Raw genomic sequence first — 16009 nt, 5'->3', positions numbered from 1 at the left:
ACAATTGAGGATGTTTTTAGGGATGACCAATTTCCTCTGTCATCTTTAAGGCATGCCATTATAGATTACTGTATATGCTATGTGCTATAAAACAGCTCTGTTATAGCTACAAGGAACCTCCATACACCATAGCCACCTCTTCTCCACATAACGGGCCTATTTAAACTTGGATGTTTAGTCCAATAGCGAGCATTTCCCCAAATCCTCTCTAATGCAGGTTGATTAATGTTTAGAGCACATTAATTACTGCACATACAGATAACAAACAATTTGAGGGATGACCAATTTCTGTCATCATTACGGCATGCCATAATAGACTATATGTTATATATGTAAAACAGCTCTGTTATAGCCACAAGGAGCTTTCATACACCACAGCCACCTCCTCTCCACTTAATGGTCCTATTTAAACTGGAATGTTTAGTCTCGGTATGTGTATACAAATAGCGAGCGTCTCCCCAAATCCCCTGTAATGTCCTCAAGCTTGTGAAATTTATAATGATTTGCCCCCTCGCCACTATGCAGCAGAACAGCGCTGCTGTATTTTCTCTGATGTCTAAAGATAGCCTGATTGATTGTGATTACAGAAACACAAGCCAGACATGTACTCAATCTCTGCTATGCTTTCAGAGAAGCCTATTATGCGAGATCAGAGCTTGTGAGGATTGAGGATTTCATGATTTATTGTCTCGGTTGAAGTACTTTAGTTTCGACCACAAAGGCATTTTATTCTGGCAGGCTTGGCCAATTTGTTTCCTCTATGGGATATTTCTGACAGCACTGATACCATATCACCTTGTCAACAACACTACCGTGGCCAAAATGTAAGGTCTCTCACATTCAACATACTTTTTTGCTACACTACAATTTAACACACTCAATTTAACACTCACTCAATACTCACTGAAAATAACAAAACCTCATTTCATTTTTATTTATTCAGTCATACCATTAAAAAAGGTCTTGATGTTTGTGAATTGCTTTTCAAAAAATGTTGTTTGGCATGCCATGGTAACATGAAATAAATACTGAATTGCGGTGAACTGATTGACGGGAAGACCATATCTCGCTTGTGCTTTCCATTTACTTGATTTTCTTTGCAAATGAAGTCTATGGATAAACAGCTCGGCTGAACAATGCACTGTACGTGAATACATTGATCTACAGTGCACACACGAAGTGCTACCCCTGTGCATGCAGCGAATGCAATCCGACTTCCACTGTTTACAACAGACTCCAGCTGCACGAGCTGCCAATAACCCCAGGTGGACGGATTAGTCTGTCAGCTGTGCGTCTTGCTTGAGAACGCTCTCTATGCCCACCGCTCCCAACCGCCCCTCCCCCTCAAACACACACACACACACACGCACCCACACATACATACACCTCCCTTCCCTCCACGCCGTTGTCCGGTACAGGAGACAGCTCTAACGAGGCAGGAGGCAAGCACCCCACCCAGACGTGGAGGGAGACAGAGACCTGGGTTAGCAGGTGGGGCATGGAAAGGCCAGTAATTGGCACCTCGCGCACACAGACTGAGGAGGCCGATAATCGGGGAGGGAGAGCAAGGGAGGAGGGCTGTGACTAAAACCCTGATGTCCCTGGACCTTTCCCAGCGCTGATATGGCCCAGCAGGATGGCTCTAGTCGGCCCGGGGCTGCTTCATTCCGCCGGCGCTGTACACCGCTCAGAGGCAGGAAGGCTGGCTCCAGTGCCCTTTCTGAAGGCAATCTTCTTCTTGCCACAATTACGCTGACGATTTTAGACTTTTTTTTTTTTGGCACATATTCAAAGGCAGATAAATACCAGGCGTCCTTGATGTCTGGTGTTTTAATGTGTTTCCTGGACAAACTCATTATGGAAATGGTGACTTTCAAGTGAAACATCTGAAATCCAAAAACATGAAAGGCAAGTGATAAAGACTCAGTAAGACTTAGTAACAGTCCCTTTGCACGCTGGTCAAACATGGGCACCTTAGCGTAGTGTGTGGAGTTCGGCATGGCAAGACATCGCACCTCCGTTGGCACCACCTGCCAATTCCTGGACATTCCCGAGCATGAGGTGGCACACGATGACAGCTCTCGCAGAGCTCTCACGCCTCATCTGCCATTTTCTCCCCATGCAGCTCCTCTGCTGCCCAGTCAGGTGTTCACGCGTGATCTGTGTGACCTTGTGGTCTTCATTACCCAGAAGGGTCGGCTGGCCCCAGGAATTGTTCTCACTCCGATCTGGCCCAGCTCTGGCATTTACCCGGCAACATGTAATTTGGAGAACCTATGGGAGTGGATATCGGTATTGCCCTTTCACTGTCAGTCTCCTATATAGATAATCCAATGAATCCTACATATAACATGACCCTCTTGCCCCAGATATGTCTGTTTTCCATCATCATTAGAGACCCCCCTCCTCCGCCATCGCGCCACCTGCAGATTGAGATTGATGAAAATAAAAACACCTTTGCAATTACCTCGCTACGCCTCTTCAGCACGTTAAGCATGACCGGGCCGTATGCTGTGTTTCTCCATGCTCTGAAATCAACACAGATGCTGTCAGCTTAACCAAAATAGAGTTTAAAAAAAATAGAAAATAAAAAATAGCGGAGGATATACACTTCAAGGGAAAAGTGTGAGGTGGGAAAGTGGGTGTGTGTGCAGCAAAGGTGTTGACTATCAATGTGCTCGCATGCACGGCAGGTGGGGATCAGCGCTTTGATTTCTCGCTGCGCTTCAATCCCTGCCCAGTCTCCGCGGGAGAGTTGGCTCCTCTGCCTTGGGTATGAGCAATCGCTTCGTCTTCAAACTTTCCCTCATCACGTCTGTCAGCGCAACCTCTGTACCGCACCTCTGCTTCCTGCCAATGAAACAAAGAAAATGGCGCGTGTTTGCGCATGCAGAGTTTGAATCTGTTTAAGAGCAGAGAACTCTCTCTTTTGGGAGAAGCGTGTTTTCTGAACATATGCCAGGTCAATGGTGTTGTGTTTCCCACAAGATGTGCTTCACTTTTTGAGTTTCTGTATTTTCTCTTTATTTTCTTACAGGTGCGTAGCAAAAAGGGGGTGTAGTGTAGGTGTGGCGTGAGGTTTTATGCCGGAGAGAGGGAACTTGGAATGCCACCGCTCTGTCTGGCTCTGTCTTTCTGGTACTGTTACTGTCCCAACAGGAGAGGATCCACACATTCAGTGAGATCACACTTACTCACGTCACACCACATTATTTCTTTTTTATAACACAACATGATGAGTACATTAGGGGAGAGCAAAGTGAATATCTTACAAGTAAATATTCCCGTTACAGACATGTTTTCTGCTGGACAAAGACTGTGGATATATCTATGAATAAAACAAATGAAAAAACACAACAACATCAACATGTAGAGCATATATCCTGGAGGAGATGGAGGCGAGAAGGACCTCATAGCCTCATACATACTGGAGGAGGTAGGTTTTGTATACCAACTGCACTGTGGAGACCACAACACACAAATAAAGGGCTAAGGAATATGTGTTGCAGACAGGTTGAACCTAGAAAACAGGACCTCAAAATTCCAGAGGCCCTCCTTTGAAAACACACATTTACAACACTAGCATGTACTGTGTCTGGCCTACCATGAAGATGGTGGACAGTTGGCTGTGAAATCGGGAATCGATAAATAGCCGACTGCAGAAAAGTCTGTGATCTCAGATAGGTAGGTTGTGTGTAGACCAAACTTCAGACAACAATGTTCACAGTTTGGCTCCTGACAATGATCACTTCTTTTCAGACCATAAGAGTCTGGCTCAATAAACAATCTTAGTTTTTTTTTTTTTTTTACGAAACTGTCCCCATCTTAGGGTTTCAAAGCAATTTGTGTGTCTGTGTGTGTGCATATGTCTGCTACACCTCTGATTGGTTCTATAAACACCTCTACTTATGGCTACTTGATTGCCAGCATTTATGTGGACGCCAAATGTTGTGCGCCAACTGCAACTAAATTAATCTGATGAAAAGTCCCTCTGTAGGTTGTCCCCGCCATATTGAGGAAAAAAAAAAAAAACACTGCCAAAGCTTTCTTCTTCACAGGGCAGCATGCACACGCCGTTTTGATGGTTAAACATCCAGGCGACTGCCGTGGCGAACTGTGAATGGAGTGCAGCGTGAGAGACTGGCAAAAAGGCTGACGGAGGTAAATGGGCGCAGGCATGTCCACTGTCACGGCCCAGAGGCAGCCTGTGGATAATTGACGCTGGAGTCGCTGGGGGGGTCTCCTGCTGCTCCACATCTATTTTTCCACACTGAGAGCAGCCTGTTTCTGAAAACTGTCTGGCATAGGGAGGGTTACATGATGTTCCATCTAAGTGATCATCCCCCCCCCCCCCCCCATCCCCTCTGTGTCCAGCAGCTCAACGCTCCATGTTGTAATCACCGACACTTTACCCAAGCTCCTTTTCTAGTGGTCAAAGTTGTTTACTGGCGCCACATAGTTGAGGTCTGCTGGGTTTGGATTCGGTGATTCATTGTCTAGTCCACATGAACGTCAAAGGCCAAATGTTTGGGGCCTTAGGCCTACACGGCACTGTTTAGTTATGGTGGATCTGTGCCTCTGCAAGCTTAGGAAACTGATACTGATGATTCAGTACTATACAAACAACTTCCTCTCAGTTTGTTTATTAACAACTACTGGCCATTACAACACAGCTAACTGTTTTAGCTTCCACTAGAGGGATCCCAGCTAACACATGACATTACAGCAACATTGCCAGAAAGTTGTCATTTGGTCACCACGACAATACCTTCTGGCTATGTTGTTGCGATGTCACAGCAACTTTGCAAGACGATGTTGTATTTGGTACGGTTAATGGCCGGGTTTCCCAGATTCGTTAAGATCCTCTTAAGTGCTGACAAAGTCTTAGGAACGTTCTTAGAACGTTATTAGAGCGCTCCTAAGAAGTTATTAGCACTTAAAGAGGAACTATGCAGGATTGGCGATTTCATCTCTGGTTTCGGTTTTATTTTTCGTTTTCGCTCGTTTTATGCTTGCATTTTCTCTGCAGAGCTTCCCCGACAGCTTTAGCGTGTATATTTATACATGTATAGGCTATATTTAAATATATAAATTGCAAGCGTGGTTCTTCGTCTCAGACTTCCAGATGTAAACAAGGAGCGATCGTCTCCTGCAGAAAGTTGCATAGGGTCTCTTTAAGAGCTTCTTAACGAATCTGGGAAACCAGACTAATGACATTTACAGGTCTGGTCAACTGATGTTGCCATTTGGTACCATGAAGAATGGTGCCACAACATTGTGATTGGGTCAGGCAGCTGATGATGTTGCCATTTGGTACAGTGGGAAACATCCCTGCTAATTAAGTCTTCACCTGACCAGTCGATGTTGCCATGTACTACTGTGAGTAATGTTACCATGATGTTGTGAACTAGTCAGCTGATGATGTTGCCATTTATTTTTGTGAAGAGAATGTGCAGAACTAAACGGTGGTCATATTTTGTACCGCCATGCGGTAGTTAGTAACGTTATCTGGTTGTTATCTAGATAGGTCTCTGTCTCATGCTGATCTGTAGTTAGTTCTGCTGTTTGTTTTGTTAGGCTATCTTGTAGGCCTGCCATATGTTGTAATGGAAGTATTTTTGAAAAATTGTTTGCTGTGGATGTAATGTTGTTTCCACTCTATTAATTGCATAGCCCAAATTTTAATGAAGTGCTTAAAGGGATATTCCGCCATTTTTGGAAATAGGCTCATTTCCCACCTCCCCTCGAGCAAAACAGTCGATATTTACCTTGTTCCCGTTCATCCAGCCATTCTGTGAGTATGGCGATACAACTTTTAGCTTCAGCCTAGCATAGATCATTGAATCGGATTAGACCATTAGCTAGCTGCTAGCTTCATGTTTAAAAGTGACTAAGATTTCTGGAAATTTTCCCATTTAAAACGCGTCTCCTCTCAAGTTAGAAAGTGCAATAAGACCAACTGAAAATGAAACCTAATAATAATAATCAAGGCAACTTGCAAACTACTGGCACTACTACTGTTTGTTGTCTATGGGGACTATTTTCAGATGCTGCGTACGATATCACTGCGCCTATGGTACGTTTGCAAGTTGCCTTGATTATTACGCCAGATGAGAGTGTAGTTCCATGTCAAATCAGCCTAGAAAAACGCCAGGTTTCATTTTCAGTTGGTCTTATTGCACTTTCTAACTTGAGAGGAGACACGTTTTAAATGGGGAAATTACCAGAAATCTTAGTCACTTTTAAACATGAAGCTAGCAGGCGAGAAGCTAATGGTCTAATCCGATTCAATGATCTATGCTAGGCTGAAGCTAAAAGTTGTATCGCCAGACTCACAGAATGGCTGGATGAACGGGAACAAGGTAAATAGCCTATCGATTGTTTTGCTCGAGGGGAGGTGGGAAATGAGCGTATTTCCAAAAATGGCGGAATATCCCTTTAAGATTTATGAATCATGAGGCTAAAGGGGACGAAAGTAAGATAAAGTTAAGTTAAACCAAACGTAGGCCTACATTATAGTGACATCCAGTCAGAAGGTTGCTAGGACGTTGCCAGCTTGCTGGCTGACGTTGCTGTTACGGACTGGCGACGCTGACAACGTACGTTGTGGTTACGAAATGCCACCTTTCAATCTCACGGTGCTGCTGCAATGCAAAATGATGTTGCATTTATGGACTGGCTACATTGTAGATTTGGGGTTACGAATAATCACCTTTCACTTTCCAAGTTGCAGCATTGTTGCCTGACGTTACCGTTACGGACTGGCGACGTGGAGATTAGCCTACGAAATGCCACCTTTTAATTTGAAGTTGCGGCAGCGTAGCCAGATGGGCAACGTTGAAGAGTTGCATTGTGGTTACAAATGTTCACACTTTTCATGTTGTGTCAACGTTGGATGCGACATTGTGGCAAGGTATTTTGGTCTTTAAATTACAATGTTATGGCAATGTAACATGCTAGCTGGTATTTCTGCTTTGACATTTCTTTTTTACTTCCTTTAGAGAAAGAGCTTTTTGCTTCTCTGACCTTTAAGAAAACACTGTGAATGGCCTTTTTATTCAAAAAGCCACAAGAACTATAACGGAAATATTCCCTTGACAAGGTCAATCAAGGATATTTACACTGCTTGAGAAAGCGGTCCCAGTTCCTCTCTGAACACTATGCTGATGAATCTCATAGCCAAAAGCTAATCTATTCCACTGAGAGAACCATGCCAGACTTACAGTATGCTGTTATACTTAATTAGCCTAATGAGGTTACAATTTCCTCATCATCAGGTTGAAAAGTCATGCCTTCCAGCTGCAGTCAAAGCTGATTTCATAGAGGAAACACTAGTTGAACTCCAGCAGCATAACTGGGTATGTTGACAATAAATGGCTGGATATTTCAGCTCCATCTGCTATTAATATTACACTTCTGTTATTATCATGTGAGGATCCATTATTATGGATTGTATGCTAACAATATTTCAATGAATTAACTCTTTTTCACTGAAACAAACAAAAATAATTGAGTCCATAACCTTTGTATTACTGATCATATTCTCCAGAAACAGTTTGGTTGAAACCAACAGAAAATAGCACATTTGTTTTAAAGCAATCACATTCAATCAAGATGAAATAAATTAAATAATTGAAATCTAAAACAATTTTGTGCAATACCACTTAGTTGAATAAATGGCACGTAGATATCATCTGTCAGAGTAATTCAATGTTTGATTCCTGCTTCCTTCTAGTTGCTCCAAAGTTTAAGACAGTTGAGAGCAAAAATAAAATGTCTCAAGTGCTGTCATTCAGAGAAATGTAGTCTGTTAAGGATTGTTCTGCAAGTACAGTGATGTTCTAACCCTCCAGACAGTTAGAAAAGAGCTATACTTTGCACTCCAAAGGCCAGTCGAGCAGAGAACTCATCAAAAGTTTCCTCAGTCACTTTTGACATCGAGTGTATTGTTGTTTTGACATATTTCAAAGTGCCACCATATAGGATCCCAATGAGGTGCAGTAAACTAGAAAGTGAGAGGCTGTTTCCATTGTGGCTCAATGCTCCATATTTCCTCCTCTTCAGAGACATTTTAAAGGAGTTAGTAAATTACCTTTGTAGTATTATTATAAACGAACACGGACGGACAAGGGCACGTCTTTAACCGGCTGGCATATTTACTGAACTGTCTACACGCAGATACACACAAGGCTCCATGTACGGAGCGATAAGGATGATTCTGACTGACTACGTGACATTAAGTGCAAGGACTAGGAAGCGAGCCGCTGGGTTATGTTCATGGATGTCTGTGGAGATCCAGCAAGTAGAAGGGAATGTGAATCTGGAATGGATTTTCAGATTCAAATGTTTTTGGAGGAGGGGAGAGGGTTCCAAACAATTACCCATATTATTGCCTTGCTATTATAAAGAACTTCAAACTTGAAAACAATAACACCTCAAAAACATTGCCGAACTTGATTTAGAAAAACTCATGCATTTACCTCTTGCAGGGTGGATTACTTCAATTAGGCTTCAGGTGAAACAAAACGCAGCAGATAGGGTTCTCACCAAAACTAAAAATACTGACCACATCATTCCAGTGCTCAAGTCCCTGCACAGACTTCCAGTAAGTCACAATACTTGTTTATACGTAAATCGCTCAAGGGAACGGGACCTTAATTATCTATCAGATGTGCCTCAGCAATACACACCTTCCAGATCTCTCATATTCTCAGGACAAAAACGTAATAAAGCCCGCTGGTAGAACTAAACATGGTGAAGCAGCTTCAGTTCAGCTCTGGAACCAACTTTTGAATGGCTTATAGGTCCCAACTGTAGAAATTTCATAATCAAATTGTTCTCAGATGTCCTCTGCTATCTGATCAAATGCACTTCTTGTTCACAAATTAGTTTTCATGCAGTTACAAATCAAATTCTGTACCTATTTTTGATTCTGCCCTTGAATATTCTGCCCCTTGAATATTTATTTTATTATACGTTGTACTTTTAGTATGCTCTAATATACCACTACTCTTTGCTTTTGTTCATTTTATGCACATTGAATAACCCTTGTGCATAAAATGTGCTATATAAATAAGCTTGACTTGACTCCCTATGTGGTCCTGAGCTGGAGTGGGTTTACCACATCCATCACCAACTTTATTCTGTCAGTTCCTCATACCTCTCTGCCATTAAAATCACAATGAGGTTTTAAACCTGAATACCCAAGAAAGCTGTGTGGTAAGTAAGACATCCCTGTTTTACAATGCCTTCTAACAAGAAGTGGATTTGTGTGAAGAAGATCCCTCTGATTTACTTTGTAAATGCACCCCACCTACGCCAGATACAGCAGAAGCAATTTATCTTGAGGGCTATTATTGCTGTGCTCAACTTTTGAGTCTTTTCCCTGTCTTCTCAATAAAAATGAGTGAAGATGGAGGAGGAGGAGGAGAGAGACAGAGAGAAAAAGGCTGAAAAGTCTAAATCATAATTTGTTTTTAAAAAAAGCCTTTTGTGAAATGTTCATACCAGGGGACATAATGTCATGAAGCTGGCAATTTTGCTGTCGTTGAACTGAAGCAGTCTTTTGTAGTAACATCCTGGTGATTCTGCTAGAGTAAATGCATGTCTTGGCTCTCTGAGGATGGTTTGCATGCACGTCATGTCTCACTGATGAAGTTTTTTAAAAACTTCATCTCCTAAAGCAGATGGCCTGCATGAAGACAAGCTAATAGAAGAAAGAAAGTAACAGCCCACTGCCTTCCATTGCCCTTGTCTCGGCCAGCCCTGCCTTTTTATCTTTCGCTGGCAAAAGTGTCCTTTTCAGTGTCTTGAACAGGAGAGAGGAAAGGTCAGAGTGGATGTGCATGTGTGGAAAGCCAGGGACTGCAAACTAGTATTTAACAACTTTATCTCTCCCTCTCCCAAACAGAGGGTTCAAGCTGTGATTGACCCCTGCCCCTGTCCAAACCACAATCAGCCTTAACTTGATATGGGTGGAGTATAGAGCTGGGGCAGGTGCATCGTTAACAGCACAATGCCATCTGTTATTGAATTCCACTATAGCTGTACTCCATTTGCAGTGATCTGTTCTGGTTCGCAATGCTCGTGAGAATTGCAAGATAGGCGAAGCAGAGGAGTAATTCCCAGTTTTACATCTTAAATCGGGATTTGCGATTCTAAAAGAATACATTAGTTTCTTCTGAGCCTCATTCACCACCCAGGACAAATAACATGGAAATCCTCGTATGCTTCTCAAAATAACGAAGAGCATATCTAGTGAAGATGAAATGACGAGTATTTTTTTGCCAGGAATATGCAGTAGCATGCCCAGCGGGGGTCGTAACTTGTATGACGCCCTGGGCAACTACTCTCCAATTGTTGTTACCCCCCATCCATTATCACATCTATCCACGTAAAACATTTTAATGTGTTTACATTACGCAGATTATCGCTGCTTGCTTCATTTAACTCAGAGTTCCTCCTACGTAAAATTCCTAAAAACACACAGAAAAGTGAATAAAATAGGCTAATGTCTTCGAAATGGAAAACCTAATCTGTGCGTAAAAGAGTGCAACGAACTGCGGGAATACAATACAATACACAAACTTAGTAATATGTAATATATTCAAAACTCTTCAGAGTAATGTGGACATGAGTGTCCACTATGGAGCGAACTGATTGGTTAGCAAGCTGTCATGATGAACATGCCCACTGGATTTCTGAATGGGGAGGGCATGGTACATACACGGTTCGCGTGAGAGACGCGCTCGGAGCACAACTTCTGATGCCCTCGAAGGTGTGAAGTAGCTTCTCAGGAGGAAAAAAACAGTCTACTTGTAATCTTCAAAAAGTACTTGCTCGACAACACACCGTAGCTCGAAACTTTGGCCACGATATTGGTCATTTACAGTTGGCAGTGCGCGTATCCTAAAATCGCGGTGATATGGGTGCCTCAAAACTGGTGATAACTGTTGCCACATTGAGCTGCATAATTTCTGGTGTAAGTACAATGTTATTCTGTGATTTCTGTCTGGTCTGCTTTTCAATATCTGATGGACGTTTATCGCTCAGAACCTTTGCATTAAAACAGACAGCGCAGCTGTGTTTTTTTGATAGATGAAGCGTGACCTTTGCATTTTAAAACGAAATCAAATATATCGGTTGATGAAAGTATACATGATGTTTCTAAATGTTATTGTAGCCTATGTGGTGTTTCTAAAATGTTTTGGAAGTAACTCACTCTGCTGTGTGACTCTGCCCTTCGGTATTAATATTTTACAGTAGGCTATACAAAATATATGTCGTTAATGATGGCTTGATTACTTTAGCAAAATATTTTTTTCGTGGTTTTCAGTATAGTATTGCATTATTTTTCCTTTACATCACAGCAGTAGAGAATCACGTAGTTAGTAAGGAACCGTTGTGCTGGAGCTTTCACCAAGGCTTTCAATAGGTGTGTCTGCGTCAGCTTTCAAGGATGCACACATAAAACAGTTCACTTTAATTTTACGTAAGTTGTATTTTATTGTCAGTAGGATACCTGCCTCTAAGTGATGCGTCATTTGGTGAGTCATGGGCTTCTAGGAGGTGCCATACAGTGGGTATAGTAAGTATTCACACCCATGCTAAAGTTGACTAAAAAGAGGAATATAAAATCATCTTTTGAGAATTGATTGTAATGCCTTAATCCAAAAAATGAGTAAAAATCAAACCGCTAAGGACACTCATTTTCTTTGTGATTGAAGAATGTATCGTAAATAGATAAATGTTCTTCCTTAAATACAGGTTGCATAAGTAATTGACCCCTATGTTAAATTCCCATAGGAGCAGGAGGATTTTTTATATGTTTTTATTTTTAAAGGCCAGCTATTTCATGGATCCAGGATATTATGCATCCTGATAAAGTTCCCTTGGCCTTTGGAATTAAAATAGCCCCACATCATCACATACCCTTCACCATAGCTAGAGATTGGCATGGTGCTTTTTCCAGTTAGCCTATTAGCCTGTTTGATGCTCATTGAGCTCAATGCAAATCAAACAGGCTAATAGGCTAACTGGAAAAAAGCACCATGCCAATCTCTAGCTATGGTGAAGGGTATGTGATGATGTGGGGCTATTTTAATTTCAAAGGCCAAGGGAACTTTATCAGGATGCATAATATTCTGGATCCATGACAATTTTTACTTTAAAAATAAAAACATATAAAAATTCCTCCTGCTCCTATGGGAATTTAACATAGGGGTCAATTACTTATGCAACCTGTATTTAAGGAAGAACATTTATCTATTTACGATACATTCTTCAATCACAAAGAAAATTAGTGTCCTTAGCGGTTTGATTTTTACTCATTTTTTTAATTAAGGCATTACAATCAATTCTCAAAAGATGATTTTATATTCCTCTTTTTAGTCAACTTTAGCATGGGTGTGAATACTTACTATACCCACTGTATGTTTCCAACTTCTTTATGTCGTCAGATTGTCGTTTGATGTAATAGCAATTGATCGCATGGCGGTAGATGAGGATCAGGATTTCTGACCCTAACGTTTGACCTCAACTAGTGTGCCTGAGGGCCAGTGGCACAGGTTTTGTCCAGAAAGTAACCGACTGCAGTTTGGCGACCCTCTTCAACGACCGTGCGTCGTTATTGAGAGGTGTTGTGATTCTAATAACAACTACTGCGACTTGGAACATTATTTGTATATGCGCTCACATGGTCCCCCATTATAGTTACTTTGGTGTGAAATATCTCGTTGTAAAATGTTCCTGTAATGCACTGTTGAACAAGACATTCAGACTTACCCAACTCATGCGTTATGTTGTCCTCCCTTGCACATTATTAGTTGTTGTTGTGAGAAAGGAAAATGGAAATGGCATAATCTGTCAGTTCAGGTGTCATTAAAAGTTCACCATCTTAAACATGGTGGCACATACTGGGGTCCCCCCTGCACACACTGTGATAGGAATATAGCAATATATCAGCCCCTTAAAAATCAGAAAAGCTTGTATACAAATGATATCCACAAGCTCAGTTGGGCCTGATAGATGGAAACACATTGAGGTGAATCACCTAGAGTGTCACCTTTGCTTATGACCTGTTGCAGCACGGTGTGTGCTCTGTCCTTTGGGTGTATTTTTCTTCATTCTTCCTCTTCCTGTATCTCCACTATCTAAACCCCATCCATCACCCTGCATGTAATGTCCTCTTGGAAATAGATATTGCCCTGTGTATTTCACACCTCCCTAGCCTCTGAGATATCTTTGAGACATGACAAAAGGCACATTAGTCTCTCTGCCCCACAAGCCGTGGGGAAGCTGAATGGGCTATTCCCAGTTAAGCGAGACAGCGGGACTGTTTTCTGAAATTCACTTGATTGAAGCCATCTCTCCTCAGACGCACAAATGCTACCAATCCCAGGCGTCATTTACAATAAAGGGCAATAATGAGACTAGATGAGCTGGTGCGATTGGAGCCGAGTATTTGGAGTGCGTTACTACTTGTTGCCTGGGTGTCTTACGGGAGTGTCGTGGTGTGTGCAACACACACACACACATACACACACGCATGCTGTGACAATGATGCCTGGCTGAGTTTGAGACAACAGATGAAGCAGTGAACGGTAGACCAATAAAAGCAGTCAGCAGCGGAATGATGTCCCTCTCCTCCCCTGTCAGGCGCGTGTTATTTCAGCTCGAGTTCAAATCGTTCTTGACATCTGAGGCATGGAGCCCGGGAGGACTTCATCAGTGAGAGAATGATTGATACTGCGCTCACTGTGTCTCAATTTGTCAGAGATACATGGGCATAATGCTGCCTTCCAAGATGGCAGTGCGGTTTGTCTTGCCACTGCCAATATTTCCGTTTTAAAGGAAATATTCCCATGATTGCAGAGATGGTGCATGTGTGGTGACCTCCATGGGTGTATGCATATGTATGTGCATTTAGACATACGGTATTTCATTCATGGACACGTCTCAGAGCGTTCACTTGAAGTTGAAGTGAGTGTTTTACTCAGTAAGGGCTGTCCATTCAAGATGATCCAAGATTCAACAGGGCATGGATGTGACCGGAATCCGGTATCTATAGTTTTAGATAACCATGACCAAGACCTTGGGCTACAGATATATTTTTCCATGTTTTAGACCAGGTTTTTAAAGCTAGTTTGGGGAATTTATGAAGCATACTTTATATATTTTGGGTTACTTAAGATATTAGATAAGGCTGTATTGAAACACACGTGTTCCTACATGGCTCACCCTTAGTGCTTTTGTTTGAACTTTTATTTGACCTCTGACCTCATAGTGCCATAACAGAAAGCATAATAGTTTGTTCAATTTCAAGCACATACTGTACTGTAGCATTATTATTTTTTTCAATCTGGGATATACTATGGTATGGCATATAATCCTTTGTTGGAACTTCAGATGTCAATAACCGTTTTAACTGCCTCAGGGTCATGTCATTATCTTCAGATATCCTCCAGATCCCTCTATATTAAAAAGGATTCTTACTTCCTTGAACAGAATAAAGTGAAATCAAATAATTCTGGTATGACCTTCGATAACTGAATTACCATGACAACTTCTTTTAAGAATCGTTGCCTCCAGTCAGTGTCAATGCTAATATTGCCCTGCTGCAGTTGGATAAAAACCGAAATCCACCCTTTTGAAAGGCTGCATTTGATACAGTGGTGCTTTTCTAATTGTGTAAGTACAGTGTGAAGTAGGGCCAGCAACCTCCTCACATCGAAATGTTCCCTATTTGCATTCCAGTGGAGGCTAAGCCATAGAAAACGCATATACAAAATCTCCATAAAATGAAAAATGTATGTGGACCATGTGAATTGTTACGTAAAGTAGAACAAAACCAAGCAGGACAACAGGAGCTCTTATCGGTCTGCCAGATTAGCTGCCGTTATCTCCCGATTTGCCCTCATTTCGGGAAAATTCCATTCTCTGAACAGGGGCTATTGTCCGGAAATGTATGTTGATAGTTTCGGCTAGAGGTGGTCGATTTGCTCTGAACACCGAAAAACAATCTTGCCCTTTGTGGTGGTGATTGTCTGAGTGATGAGTGTGCAGTGAGAGCATGCCCAGAGGGGTCTTCAGGAGTGATCAGCAAATGTTAACCGGATTGTTGCTAAAGCGAGCCATGTGTGATGGTGGCAATGATGGTTGTGTGTGTGTGTGTGTGTGTGTGTGTGTGTGTGTGTGTGTTTGCCTCTGTGTGTGTGTGTGTGTGTGTCTGTGTCTGTGGCAGGCGAATGAATGTTCAGACCGTCTCCCTCAGCAAGCTGGCTGGCGCAACACAGAGGCACCCAATCATCACCCCCCCCCCACGCCCCCCCCACTCCTTCTCTTTTCGTGTTCTCTGTGGCTATTAGAGGCATTTGTGTGAAAGACTTCTAAACAGCTGCCTCTCGAGCGCTCAAGCATCTGCAGCGCGCGCCCAGTGTGCGCGGCCCGCTTCACCATAACAAACCCTGACATGTTTTGTGATGTATCGCGGGATGCGGCCGCGTGCTCTCGGGGGCTGCTGGGGCCCGCCGAGGTGCTCCGCAATGTGCGAACCGCAAGCGAGATGTCGGAGGAATCCGCCTGACGAAGAGCAGACGGAGGACATGGGAAGTGGTTGACGTTTGTTGGGGGGGTAGTCATTATTTACCAACTGTTGCAACCGGGCCAGCGATATATATATGCGGCTCTCCAGGCTCGTCTGAAAACGAGAAGATGTTTTACATGCCACGGATGTTTCAGCTTTTTCACTCCAGCCCTGCTAACCGCGGTCTTGTAAAAATGTTGTTTGCAGTAGTCTTCTCTCTTTCCATTTATTAATATGCTTCCATAATGCGTTTGTTATGAGCTGTGTTGTTGTGGCAACTGATGGGTGCATTTATGTTCTATGCCATCATGTTGTCAACTTGAAAAAAAACAAACCCATGATAACAAACCACAAGAAGCGAGAACTCCTCCTGTCTAGCACAAAGTCACCAGGGTGTGTGTGTTGGGGGTTTCAGAGGTTGCCAAC

The 16009-nt window shown here is 42.5% G+C and overlaps 1 protein-coding gene across 1 annotated transcript in view; it reads left to right on the top strand.

Moving 5' to 3' along the window:
• The first annotated feature begins 10776 nt into the window (after window positions 1-10776).
• Window positions 10777-16009, top strand: part of vipr1b (vasoactive intestinal peptide receptor 1b) — a 61922-nt gene continuing 56689 nt past the window's right edge. Inside the window, exon 1 of the mRNA XM_062521500.1 lies at window positions 10777-10981. Within this exon, the coding sequence (XP_062377484.1) occupies window positions 10925-10981 (57 nt within the window). The 5' untranslated portion in view covers window positions 10777-10924. The remainder of the gene's footprint in view (window positions 10982-16009) is intronic.

Source organism: Sardina pilchardus, chromosome 19 (assembly GCF_963854185.1).
Source record: "Sardina pilchardus chromosome 19, fSarPil1.1, whole genome shotgun sequence".
NCBI classification, from domain to species: Eukaryota; Metazoa; Chordata; class Actinopteri; order Clupeiformes; family Clupeidae; genus Sardina; species Sardina pilchardus.
This window is presented reverse-complemented; position numbering and strand designations above follow the sequence as displayed.